General features: G+C 44.9%; 1 protein-coding gene across 4 annotated transcripts in view; it reads right to left on the reverse strand.

Annotated features, from left to right (window-relative positions):
• The window catches only part of SPECC1 (sperm antigen with calponin homology and coiled-coil domains 1), a 689,067-nt gene that overhangs the window by 405,845 nt on the left and 270,190 nt on the right, over positions 1-13,032 (reverse strand). Inside the window, exon 1 of one of the 4 annotated variants that reach the window (XM_082247578.1) lies at positions 3,326-3,588. The exons of the other annotated variants lie outside the window; for them this stretch is intronic. Coding sequence (XP_082103704.1) covers positions 3,326-3,365 — 40 coding nt within the window. The 5' untranslated portion in view covers positions 3,366-3,588. Of the gene's footprint in view, positions 1-3,325; positions 3,589-13,032 lie in introns of those variants that run through there. 4 annotated transcript variants of the gene reach the window in all.

Genomic DNA, 13,032 nt, shown 5'->3' on the forward strand with positions numbered 1-13,032 from the left:
TTCCAATCATCAGCAACTAATGCCGGGACCACATGGTCCCTGCTTCCTGAGACAATTTTTGGGGAACTCTGCAGGTGGATCTATTGGATTCCAAGTTCTACACAAAATTAGACAGGTTGTGTCCGGGATGGGAGTCCCACTGGAAATAGGGGTGTCGACACCTCAGGGACCAGTTCTCCCTAATTGAACCCTTCTCTCTGTGCCGACTTCTACCGCATCTTTTGCGAAAAATCCGGGGAGGCGGTAACAATAACAATAAGGTGGTAACAATCATGTTAGCCGAATTAGCCCAGGAGGGCTTGGTACATAGCCTTGGACACTTCCAGTCCAGCTAGACCCAATGGTCTTGAGTCCTGTTACCTCCGCTCTGTTGAGCGCCTGGAAGCCGGCTTCAGGGAGTGCCTTGCCTTTCTTTTCTAATCCTCATTTGGCAGGAGTAGGATCGCTGAATACTCTGGAGGTAGTTCATGCGGTCAGGATTTACTTGAATTGTCAGTGCAGGTCAAGTATCCTGGTTTGTGCTGTCAGCAGAGCCCAGGAAGGGCAGGAGGCATCCAAATTAACATTTTTTTTTCATTGGATTCGCCAGTTAATTATTCAAGCCTATAGATTGAAAGGGCAAGGTCCCCAACCCTTTTTGGTGAGAGCTCTTTCTACCAGGTGTGTGGGGGCATATTGGGCCATCTGTCATCAGGTGTCAGTGGCTTAGGTCTTTAAGGCCACTACATGGTGTTTCATTCATACATTCACAGGATTTTACCAGATGGATATCAAAGTCACTGAGGATACTGCTTTGGCCACAGTATGTTACGGGCGGCAGAATAAGTCCTTCTCAGGTGGCAGTTTCTGTGATTGTGTCTACCTCCCCTCAAGAGCTTTGCTTTAGGACATCCCACATAGTAATTATTATGGCTGCTCTGTGTCCTGTGATGTACGATAAAGAAAATTGGAATGTTTCTTACAGTTTACCTGTAAAATCTTTTTCTTGTAGCACATCACGGGACACAAATCTACTAGCAGATTTAGATACCATAACACATAGGGTTTGGATCTATTTAGGTTAGGATGTGTAGTAGTTTAGTCATTAGCACTCCTCCTTTGCAGCACTGGGGTCCTCACTTCAAATCCCAACCAGGACACTATCTGCGTGCAGTTTGCATAGTCACTCTGCGCTTGTGCGAGTTTCTTTCTAAACTCGAAGGACACTCGAGTAGCCTAACTGGCCCTAGAAACTGTGTACATTGATTGTAAGCTCCTTGATGGCAGGGAATAATGTGTAAATGGTTGATTGCATATAAATACCTTTAATAACATATTTGAGAATAAGTGTTCTAATGTATATTTTTGTATCTTTTTTTATTTATCCAGCAGACTTCTAATAGGAAACACTGTGGCCTACAGTGTTCTAAGGCAGCATATGCATTAAAGTGGTAATAGACACAAAACAAAAAATTGATTATATCGCAGCTTACCAATCATTAGATGTGGTGGCTGCATTTGTTTTTTTTTTTCCTTAAGGCTCCTTTCACACGAACGACACGATCAGATCCGCCTGTCAGTTTTTTAGGCGGATCTGATCAGATCCTCCATGCATCCCTATGGGGCAGCGGATGTTAGCAGAGATATGTCCGCTGACACCCGCTGCCATCCGCATCCAATCCCGTCCGTGAAAGCAGGATGGATGGAAACCCTATTTTCCATCCATCCAGGGGATCGGATGAGAGTGGACAGGCGGTCCGCTCTCATTCGATTCCCCATAGAGAGCAGCGGGTCTCTGACACCTGCCTCTCCGCACACAGAGCTGTCATCTGCCTGCTCAACGGGGATCGGCGGATCGATCCCCACTGAGCAGTGAACTGGCCAGCAACACACCTTCTGTATTAGAGTTCCTCCACTCTGGATGAAAAAGCACAAGGGCACTTTTGGACAGCAGCATTGTCAGTCTTCAGGGAGGGGAGTGTTAGATCTACTAGCAGATTTAGATACCATAACAAACTAAAGCTGAACTCCAACTCACACTTTATAAGGAGTTATAGCAAGCCGTTTTTTCCTTTTGGGATAAGGCTATGTTCACACTTATGCGAATTTGATGTGAGTTTCTCCACATCCAATTTGCATGACAGGAGATTGTGACCGGCTCTCAATGGAGCCGGTTCACACATCTCGGGGGCGTCTGCAAAGCAAATTGCACAGGGGTCCTGTGTGTGTTTGGCTCCGTTTTGAGCCAAAAATTCAGGCCTGATTGGTCTCTGAAACGGAGAACAGAGATTTATTTACCGGACCCCAGCTGTGAGCCGCATCCATTCCAAGTGCGAACTCAGCCTAAAGGGCCATACACACTTAAGATTTTCTGAAGACTTTTTCCTTCAGATTTACCTTTTCTATGTAGTGCAAGGGCCTGCCTGATTGCATACAAAGTGAAAGTGTTTAGGTTTGACCTCATATTATATGGTTTTGGTAAATCTAAAGGAAAAAGTCTTCAGAAAATCTTATAGTGTGTATGGCCCATAAAGGTTTTACATAAATAAAACTGCTCATTGTAAGCACCCCTTTCAGTGCTAAATAGTTTTCCTCATCCCTGTAACTGATACATTTGTAAGAGAGCTTGTTCTTTTGAAAAACAAGAGAGACTCAGTCTAACTGGAACACCAGATAAAAAATAAAAAAAGAGAGAAAACGAATGCAACCATCACATCTAACAACTGGTAAGCTGCAATATAAGAAATGGTTGCTTTTGGGTTTAATACCACTTTACATTAAATATGACCCCAGAAATGTATTTAAAATATCAGCAACTGTACTGGCGAGCAACAATTTGCGACGCTGTACACCTTACACCTTCCCAGCCTGAATATACCGTGACACTGGCTGAACTAGGATGGGACTGAATATCCCATAACAGGTGCTGTGTGCGCGGTATCATCTGTCTAATTACACAGCAGACCCAGGAGGACCTTTACCTTTCTATTCATTAAACAAATTGCTGTAGATCCTCGGTGCGCCCACCTTCGTTATTCTATACTAAGGGGCGCTCCCAGTCCCCGGCTCAGCAGCAGCACATTAGAAGGGCAGGGTTCAAACTTTCCAGCTGCAGAAAGATAATCAGTGACAGGCACCCAGCACACATACCGGCTCCCTGTCAATGGATCCCCTTCATTGTGTGCACACAAATGCTGCTTTTAGGACGGCGTTGAATGGAATGCTCCCTGCATACATTTACCAGGGCTGCACAAAGGATTCACAATGGACACAAGTTGGGATACAATTAGAAATGCATGCACAGGGTCAGATCCTATACAGTCCACATCCATGTGAACCCACATACCTTGTTCTGGTTCCTCTGGTCTGGCAGGCTGGTTCCCCATTGTCCAGGAGAGCGGTCACACCTATGACATTGCCCTGGCTGTGATCAGGCACATATTCCAAGTCACTTCTGCAGCTGTACCTTTGTAATGTCAGTGCTGTGACACATAGGAAACTCTGCGTCCTTCTAGCACTGGGAGCTGTGTGCCTGTGTCAGGGCAGTGCTGGCCATCCCTCCTACCTAATTACAATACAGTGCACAGAGAGGCTGGGCTATGCAGTTAATTAGCCAGGCTGGCTGTAGAATCAGCTAAGAATAGAGGTGACTCAACATGCGATGGAGGCCGCATAGAGGCCAATGAGAGGCACTGCAGGCAGCTGGGGGGGGGAGGACTGCACTGCATGCCGTACAACTGATGCTGGATGATAAAATCTCTTCTCTTATGCCTCGTACACACGATCAGATAATCAGACGACTTATGGTTTGTTGCATGATACTAGTATCGAAATCAACAATGTGTACTAAACCATATGATTTTTTTCGGATGATTCTGGAAAAGCTTTCTGGTTGCGTAGCTACCTATCGGATAGTGCAAAACAAAAACAATGGCAGCCAGGCTTTTTCCGGGTTAATTTCGTGTCTCTGATCATGCGTGGTCTTTGTCTATCGATTTTTAGCGAACGCTTCAGCCCCGGAAGGTTTTACCCCCTTAATGACCAGGCCATTTTTTGCGATTCGGCACTGCGTTACTTTAACGGAAAATTGAGTGGTCGTGCGATGCTGTACCCAAATACAATGTCCTTTTGACCTTTTTTTTAACCACAAATAGAGCTTTCTTTTGGTGGTATTTGATCACCTCTGCGGTTTTTAGATTTTGCGCTATAAACAAAAAAAGAGCGACAATATTGAAAAAAAACAATATTTTTTACTTTCTGCTATAAAACATTCCCAATAAAAAAAATTTAAAAATTAAATTATTTTACCAGTTTAGGCCAATTTGTATTCTGCTACATATTTTTGGTAAAAAAAAATCCCAAAAAGCGCATTTTAATTGGTTTGCGCAAAAGTTATAGCGTTTACAAACTACGGGATAGATTTTTGGACTTTTTTTTTATTAGTAATGGCGGCGATCAGCAATTTTTAGCGGGACTGCGACATTGCGGCAGACAGATCGGACCCCTAACTGACATTTTTGACACTTTTTGGGGACCAGTGACACTAATAAAGTAATCAGTGATGATTAATATACACTGTTACTGTATAAATGACACTGGCAGGGAAGGGGTTAATACTAGGGGTGATCAAAGAGGTTAAATGTATTCCTAAAGTGCTTACTAAAGGCCCGTACACACGTACCGATTGTCGGCCGAAAATGTTCGGCCGCCGAACGATCGGCCGATTTTCGGCTTGTTAGTATGATGCTTCCGAAAGCCGACAGCGCACTTTCGGCCAAAAAGAATCTGTCTTGCAAGCATGAAAATTTTTGTATGCCGACACCAGAACGGCCGATTGTTCGCCAGTCAGTACAGAATTCGGCCGACAAACAGCAGATTTGCAAGACTGGGCATGCTCAGAAAAGAAAAAACACAAGGAAAGTTAACCATTACATGACATCACTTCTGCAGTCGGCTGTAGTCGGTGGACAAAATTCTTGTGCAGTCTTTTGCACTTTTCAACAGACACCGACAGCCCGGGGACAAAAGACGGCCGATCGTTCGGCCGACGATCGGTACGTGTGTACGGGGCTTTACTGCGTGTGTGTGGGGGGGGGGGGTTCTGTGACAGGCACAGAGAGATCTCTCCCTGCCTGTCTGGCAGGCGGGTCTTCTCTCGGTTTCTCAGACGATCGCGGGAGGGCAGCGGCAAGCGCCGCCGCTCCTCCCGTGGCCTGCCTCCCGCTGTGTCCAACCACGACACCACGTGCACAAAGTCACATAGTACTATGTGACTGGGCGCAGCCGAGCCGCCCTGCCGCAGTAATACTACGGCGGGCGGTCGGCAAGTGGTTAAACGATTGTTGTTCACTAGGCTATCGAACGATAAAAGTTTTCGTGTTTGTCCCTTCGGATTTTGTCGGATGAAAGGTAGTGATGGGCTGTCAAAAGCTGTGTGCTAACGATCAGATTATTGTGCGCTCAATTTGAAAGCAATTTTTTTTCGTACGATTATCTGATCGTGTGTACGAGGCATAAGAACCATTGCAAAATTTCTCAAACTTCAGTTTTTAATGAAAAAAAAAAAATACTGGAATCAGGAAACAAGTTAATAAATAAATAAATAAAAAATTCCAAAACAAGACTGGCAGCATGCTCTGACATCATTGGTGAATTTTTAAAGCTGCTTAAAGTAGATGTGAACCCTAACTCAGTGGTCATCAACATGATAATGATAGTCCCAGAGGGCTGTACCGCAGCAGCATGATTTAATGCGTAGGTGCATTGCACCAGCTTAGGCAGCCCATTTAAAGTTATTGCACAGAAAATGTTGGTCCTGCTGCATTAGCTTGCAATGTACATGTATCATATTGTATTGTACAATTTATTGCAGTCAATGCATGCTGAAAAAAAGTGTGTCAGAGTAAAATAATCCTCATCAATGGTGACAGTGGCAATAGGGGCTCTTTCAGACAGGCAGTAATGCTTATCACCCTCTGAAAAGCAATCCACAGTGGATTGCTTTTCAGAGAGGGATATAGCAGCGGTTTCCATGTGTTCAGGAGGCACTACTGACACCTTCTGAAAACTTTTTTAATGGTGAACAGCAATTTTAGATTGCAGGACCATGCCGCAACTGAAAGCCAAGCAATTGGCTCGCGACCACAGTGCATAGTGCCACCTGTCAAACTTGCTAGTCCGAGTTTAAATTGCCATGATCGTGGCATGTGGACAGCCCTGTCCTGTCAGAATTCTGGTGGGCGGCAGGGGGGCACTATAACCTCTTTTTTCTATCCAACCAGAACTACATTTGTACTGTGAAGTGGGGATCACCCTAATGACAATAGCATGTGTGTCCTTTCAGTACTTTCTGTGTTCCAGCATCCCACTGCCCCTCTGCAAGCTGCCTGCCCAACAGATGGCGGACCCAGCCCAAGACGAAGGCTCATGTTGGGCAACCATGGCCCTGACTGTAACCATTTTCAATCTTTTTAAATAAATTCTTGCTTTCACTTGTTTTCATCCTTTACTGCATCTCAGTGCGGCTGATCTTCTGTAGCCTCTTTGCAGCTACTTGTCTACATTCACGCAGTCCAGTGATGGCTGCATGGTATTTGTCAGGGAAGGTTTCTTTATGTCAAAAATGATGGGCCATGTCTATATAATGTGTACAAAAATGGCAACTTGTACTACCATCAGAAACTGGAACACAGAGAGAACGTTGTTACTTTATAGCAGGTCCCTGAACAAGGACCAACAGATATTAAGGATTAATATCTTATCGTGTCTAGGGGAGAGGAGAATCCGTATCCCTTACCTGATCCTTCACTCCCCTGGTAAATAGCGCTTTCGCATGCTCTGGTGCTGGACTGTCCCTTGGCATCATCACATCCAATGCAGGGTTTTGGTCCCTGCCTTGGTCTTGATGACATCACGCCCTTAAACTGCTGGAGCATGGGGGTAGAAGAAGCTGCAGGGACCAGTCTAGCTGCAGGACAGATCAGGTAAGTACATCTTCACTTTGTTCCCCTAGACCAGGCTTTCTCAACCAGGTTCCGTGGAACCATAGGGTTCCTCCAAAGGTTTCTAGGGGTACTTTGAGTAAGGGGCAATTTCTGCCTCTCAGAAGAATTCCCACTGACACCATTGATCTTTTTAGCTATCTGTAATGGGTAGTTCTTCTTATTCACCACAAGTGTAAGGAGCATTCTTCCCACTGACCATCACACTAATGTACAGGGAGATGTAGATATATTAATTATCAGCAGGGGTTCCCTGAGCCCGGAAAGTTATTACAAGGGTTCCTTCATGTGAAAAAGGTTGAAAGAGGCTGCCCTAGGCCAAAACAAGTAATAAACCCAACTTCAAGGGATCATTTAGTTACTCAGTTGGGCTTTTTGAAAGCTTCAGATTAAAATATTGAAAATGACTTAACACTAAACTTTTATATAACATTTTAATGATTGAGGTTACATCTAATTTAGGACCATGAGTAACCTCAAACTGGAGTGTGGTGAAGATAACTTCAGTTCTAAAAAGTGAGCACAAATATCTGCACCCTTCACACAGCATTTTTCTATAGAAGAAGCTCATCAATTCTGGTGCAATTCTAGAGTTTTCTCTAAGGAGTCACTACAGGGGGTGCACAGGACACCAGTGACCCCCACCTACTGGAGGTCCCAGGCTCATGATGGCACCTTCCCCCTATGTTCAAGCCATGAAATCACATTACGTGCTTATCATTGGACTCAATGGAACTGCTTACTAATCCTCCACTCCGATCAAGAATGGTCTCTGTGCGCTGTGAATTCTACACAAAGCTACTAATAAGTTGGGTGCATGTAAAAGATCCTTGTAAACCATCCTGAGAGGGAAAGTCCCATTCTATTTTATACTATATTACAGAACTGCATATGATCCATGTTTTTTGTTTTGTCAGTGATTCGTTTTCAGCAGGCTCTCAATATGTTGCACAACAGAAGGCTCTTAATGGGGCCATAAAAATTACCAAAAGTGCACGGTCAAGGTACCATTGAAAATAAATGATAACGCACAACAAAATGCCAAGCACACTGTACGTTAGCAGGCTTGGTAACACGTGGTACAATGCACATAAAAATCTGTGAAAGGGCCCTTGTCCTTTCCACACCTATAACCATAAATGAAATATACAGAACCCATCACTGACCTTTAAACAAGCCAACAATTTCATGTCTTCGCAATAGCTCGAGACCAGCCTTTTTCAACTAGGGTGCCTTCAGGTTCATTCAAGAGTGCCTTGGCAACAGGGCCATCTTACCGAATGGGCACGCTGGGCAGTTGCCCGGGGGCCCCACTTGCCCAGCAGGCCCCACATGCCCAGCGACTTATCCCCAGCCAAGCATTAATCCCGATTCCCGTGTGTATCCCGCCACCGAACTTAGCAGGTGACAAGCGCCTGTTGGCCCTGCGCTGCTGTCAGGTCACTTGGGCCTTGAAGGGGGAGCCCACAACAGCAGGAATGCCTGTCCACCTCCACAGCAACAGGCACACGCAGGACAGTCGAGTCTAACTCCCATCCCTATGTGTGTTCTCTGGACCCAGCGGCCAAACTTGGAAGCTGTCGTTAGCCTGGCACTGCTGTACCAATAAATATCGCCTTATCAATAATTTGCATTTTTTTTTCGTGGGTGATTGTGTAGGCAGGGCCCCAGTGCACTGCATTGCCCGGGGGCCTATAATGCTCTTAAGAGGGCACTGCTTGGCAATGTGCTAAAAAATTGCCCAAAATTTGTATACAAGTCAGCAAATTCCTGAAGCCTGCCTTTTAGTTACACAAAGCCACAGGTTTTTATGGTGCACCATTACAACCTTTCAGTTGCCGGCATCCTAACAACCAGTGATGTCATCACTTTATACGTCAGGCACCTGCACAGCATCCTTGTTTGCTATTCCCCTGCCCTTCGACATCACCACTTGGGGTCACATTGGCTGAGTGAGGGAGAGAAACCAAGAGAAAAAAGAAACTCTGGAATACTAGTCAGTACCCATGTGCAAAGGTGTATTTGCTTTAGAATTATAAATCATTTGTAACATCGGGTGACCTATGTGTGTGGATGTTACTTTTTTATGTAAAAGCTTTAGGTTCATTTTTTTACACTTTAGAATGGGGTGTCTCAAGAATGTCCATAATTTTAAAGGGTGCCTTGACTGAAAAAGGTTGAGAAACACTGCTCAAACACACGCTCCAAGGCCAATACTGGCAGAAGCTGCTTGGCCTTCTGTTATGTTTTTTTTATTTTGGTTTATATTACAAGGTCTATCATTTGAGGTTGAAGGTACACAACCTATAGGTCCCATTTACACCAGCTCAAGCCTCTGCAGTGTGTTAAACATATACATGTTATTGCATGGGGCAATGTGTGTTAATGTGTGTTGCTTTAAGGCAGCCCATTCATTTCAGTAGGCTGCCTTCCATAGCACAATAGACCTAAAATCATACATGCAGAATTTTCATCAGTGCTGCCCAACACTATGGGTGCTTTGGGAAGCTGGGTTGGGGTGCCATCCAGAAACTTTGGAACCACAGTGCATCCACTGCAGTTATCGCAGTGCATCCTTTGCATTTATTGTAGCATTTACCACAGCGTTACCAGAGCACACTGGTGTGAAGGAGTCCTTAGGGCCCCAGCACATTCCATTGTTTTACCGCTGCAGTATTTTCTGCCATGCATTACCTTGTGTTGTGGCCTACAAATAAGAATAAACGGGGCCTGATCAGCTTGGATCACCTTGTCTACAAGTATATCAAGCAACAGTTTCGGCCTACATGGGAAAACCTGTGGCTTATTACTATACAGGAAAAAACGACCTCTTTGGCGTTGTAATCTACAGACATTGGCCTACTGAGCTTAATGGCCCGTACACACAATCAGAAAATCGTATGAAAAATTTGAAGCGATCTTACGATAATCTGATTGTTAGTACACAGCTTTCGAGAGCCAATCACAATAATTCATGCAAAATTATCTGATAGGACAAAAAAATGTTTCTCTGTGATACCAGATCATGTGATTTTCATTTAATCAGTACAGTTGTTGTCTGGAAATGCAATACAAATACACTACAATACATTACATCACTTCTAAATTTTTATTCTGTCGTATGAGAATTTTCGTAACTTTAACCACTTGCCAACCGCTCACAGTAATACTACTGCGGCAGGTCGGCTCCCCTGGGTCCAGCAACGTAGACCTACGTCGCTGGACTCCTAGTGATCTCGGTGGCGCGCTCCCGCTGTGTTTAGACACAGCGGGATTCGGGCCGCAGGAGGAGAGATGGCGATTGCCGCCTCTCTTCCCCGATCGTCAGGGAAAGTGTGAGAAGATCTGCCTGCTTGTGTAAACAAAGCAGGCGGATCTTATCTGTGATAGACAGGGAGAGATTACAGGATTCAGCATAGCTGAACCTGCGATCTCTGTCTGTGTCACAGAACCCCCCCCCACACACACACACACTTCAATAAGCATGAGGCATACATTTAACCCCTTGATCACCAACAGTGTTAACCCCTTCCCTGCCAGTGTCATTATTACAGTAACAGTACATATTTTTAGCACTGATTACTGTAGCAATGTCACTGGTACCCCCAAAAGTGTAAAAAATGTCAGTTAGGGGTCCGGTCTTTTCCGCCGCAATGTCACAGTCCCGCAAAAAATCGCAGATCGCCGCCATTACTAGTAAAAAAAACAAAACAAAAAAAATGACATCTGTCCTGTAGTTAGTAAACGCAATAACTTTTGCGCAAAACACTCAAAATACACTTATTGCAATTTTTTTTTTACCACAAACATGTAGCAGAAAACAAACTGGCCTAAAATGTTAAAAAAAATTTGATTTTTAAATTTTTTTTTGGGAATGTTATTTTTTTTTTCAAAATTGTTGCTCTTTTTTTGTTTATAGCGCAAAAATTAAAAATCACACAGGTGATTAGATGACCCCAAGAGAAAGCTCTATTTGTGGGGAAAAAAAGGACGTTTGGGTACAGGGTCCCACGACTGCGCAATTGTCTGTTAAAGTAACGCAGTGCCAAATCGCAAAATATGGCCTGGTAAGGAAGGGGGTAAAATCTTCCGGTCTTAAAGTAGATAAAAATACGCTCATTGAGAATTTTTTTGTTAAAGTCATGTAGCTAAATACATTTTGGCCTCAATATATGACAAAAATTGAATATATTGGATATTTTTTAACAGTCAAAGTAGAAAATGTCAATTTTTCTCAAAATTTTTGCTCTTTTTTTATTAATATCGCAAAAAATAAAAGCTCATTGGTGATCAAATACCACTAAAAGAAAGCTTTGTTTGTGGGGAAAAAAAAAGATGTCAATTTTGTTTGGGTACAGCATTGCATGACCGCGTAATTGTCAGTTAAAGTCACGCAGTGCCAAGTTGAAAAAAGTGGCCTGGTCATTGAGCAGTAAAATCTTCCGGGGCTAAAGTGGTTAATAACCTCTTTATTCCTGATATGAGACTAGCATGCAAAACAAACGGACAAACATTTGTCTGATAATCTCATCATGTGTACCAGTCCTTTCACATTTGCGAGGTGTGTTATCATGTGTTACAGGGGCGTAACTACAGGGGTTGCAGGGGTTGCAATTGCAACCGGTCCCATGCTCCAGGGGGCCTGTGTGGCTCCCCCTGTACATCTGGATAGGAGGGGCGGTGGGGGCAGCATATAGAGTAATCACTGTCCTCCTTTTTCCTCCTGTAGCTGCAGGAGGAAAATGGAGAAGATTGGTTCCTCTGTATGCTGCCCCCGTGACTCCTCCTATCCAGTTCACTTGTGTTCTGCTGTCTCTGGGCCCCTGTGTGCTCCCCTGGTCCCCCCCCCCACTGTGCTCCCTCCCCTCTCCTGCCGGCTGCTGCAGGGGATGTGTCACAATAGAGAACCAGGAAGGGGGTCGGTAAATATGGGTAAATATGTAATTTACCAGCTCCTTCTTTTTCTGAATGGACAGAGTCATAGTCAGTGACATTGTAAAAAAATAAAACACAATGATAAAAAATAATACAGGAAGGGGGCCCCAGAACTTGTGAAAGGGTACCACTGCGGGACCGTAATAAAGGGCCCCGCAACGAGAGTAAAGGGCCCCAGGATCAGTGGGAAGAACCCCAGGCTTGAAGGGAAGAGGCCCCCCGGCCAGGGGTCCAGGGGGCCCTTCACGGTTTCCTGCACCGGGGGCCCTGAAGGTTCTAGTTACGCCTCTGATGTGTTATATCACATGTTATCATGCATTGCTTTAGGGACAGCAACATAATGTATATACAGTGTGTGTGTATATATATATATATATATATAAATGTTGGGCTGCCAACCCACCAAAATGTTCCAATGGACGTGTAATACAATTTGTAACACAGCGCAGCACGGTTCATTGCTGTAGGCTGCAACAAATGTGTATCGGCTTAGTGTTCGGAGGTGCCTTTCAAAATGAATGGCTTCATGAATTTGCGTGTTATCCTTGCGCAGGGGCCATGCTAATCTTCTCTGTATCGTTCCAATTTTAGTATATGCCCTGCCGAAGCGAGGCACCACAGGCAGCAATGCATGTAAAGATGTAAATGAGCTCTTTTGGTAAATCTAGCCCTGCCATTAACCGGAAACTGAAGCCAGGACCAAAGCACTAGAAGCAGTGGCGGCCGGTGGACTGAGGGTGCAGGGGCGCCACCCCCCCATCCATGCGTTCGGCCCCCTAATCTTTATGCAGGGGCGCCGGAGGCATGGAGTTCAATGGGGCTTTTTTTTTTTGGGCATCACCTGATTAGAGCCAGAGGGCGATGCAAAGGGTGGACCCGGGGCGCAGAGCAGTGCCTCCCGAGTCCACCCACTGTGTGACAATAGCGAATGAAAATTCGCTATTGTCACACCGATCCTCCTCCTGGCCAATCAGAAAGCGCGTCCGATACGCGCTTCATGATTGGCCACAAGGCAAACCCCATGCCATTGGCCAAGGAGGAGGCGGGAGCGGGAGGACTGGAGGAGACACACCGCCAGGACCGAGGAGAAGCCAACGCCGAGAGACTGATGAGAAGC

The sequence above is a fragment of the Pelophylax lessonae genome (assembly GCF_965119305.1).
Source record: "Pelophylax lessonae genome assembly, chromosome: 2".
Lineage (NCBI taxonomy): Eukaryota > Metazoa > Chordata > Amphibia > Anura > Ranidae > Pelophylax > Pelophylax lessonae.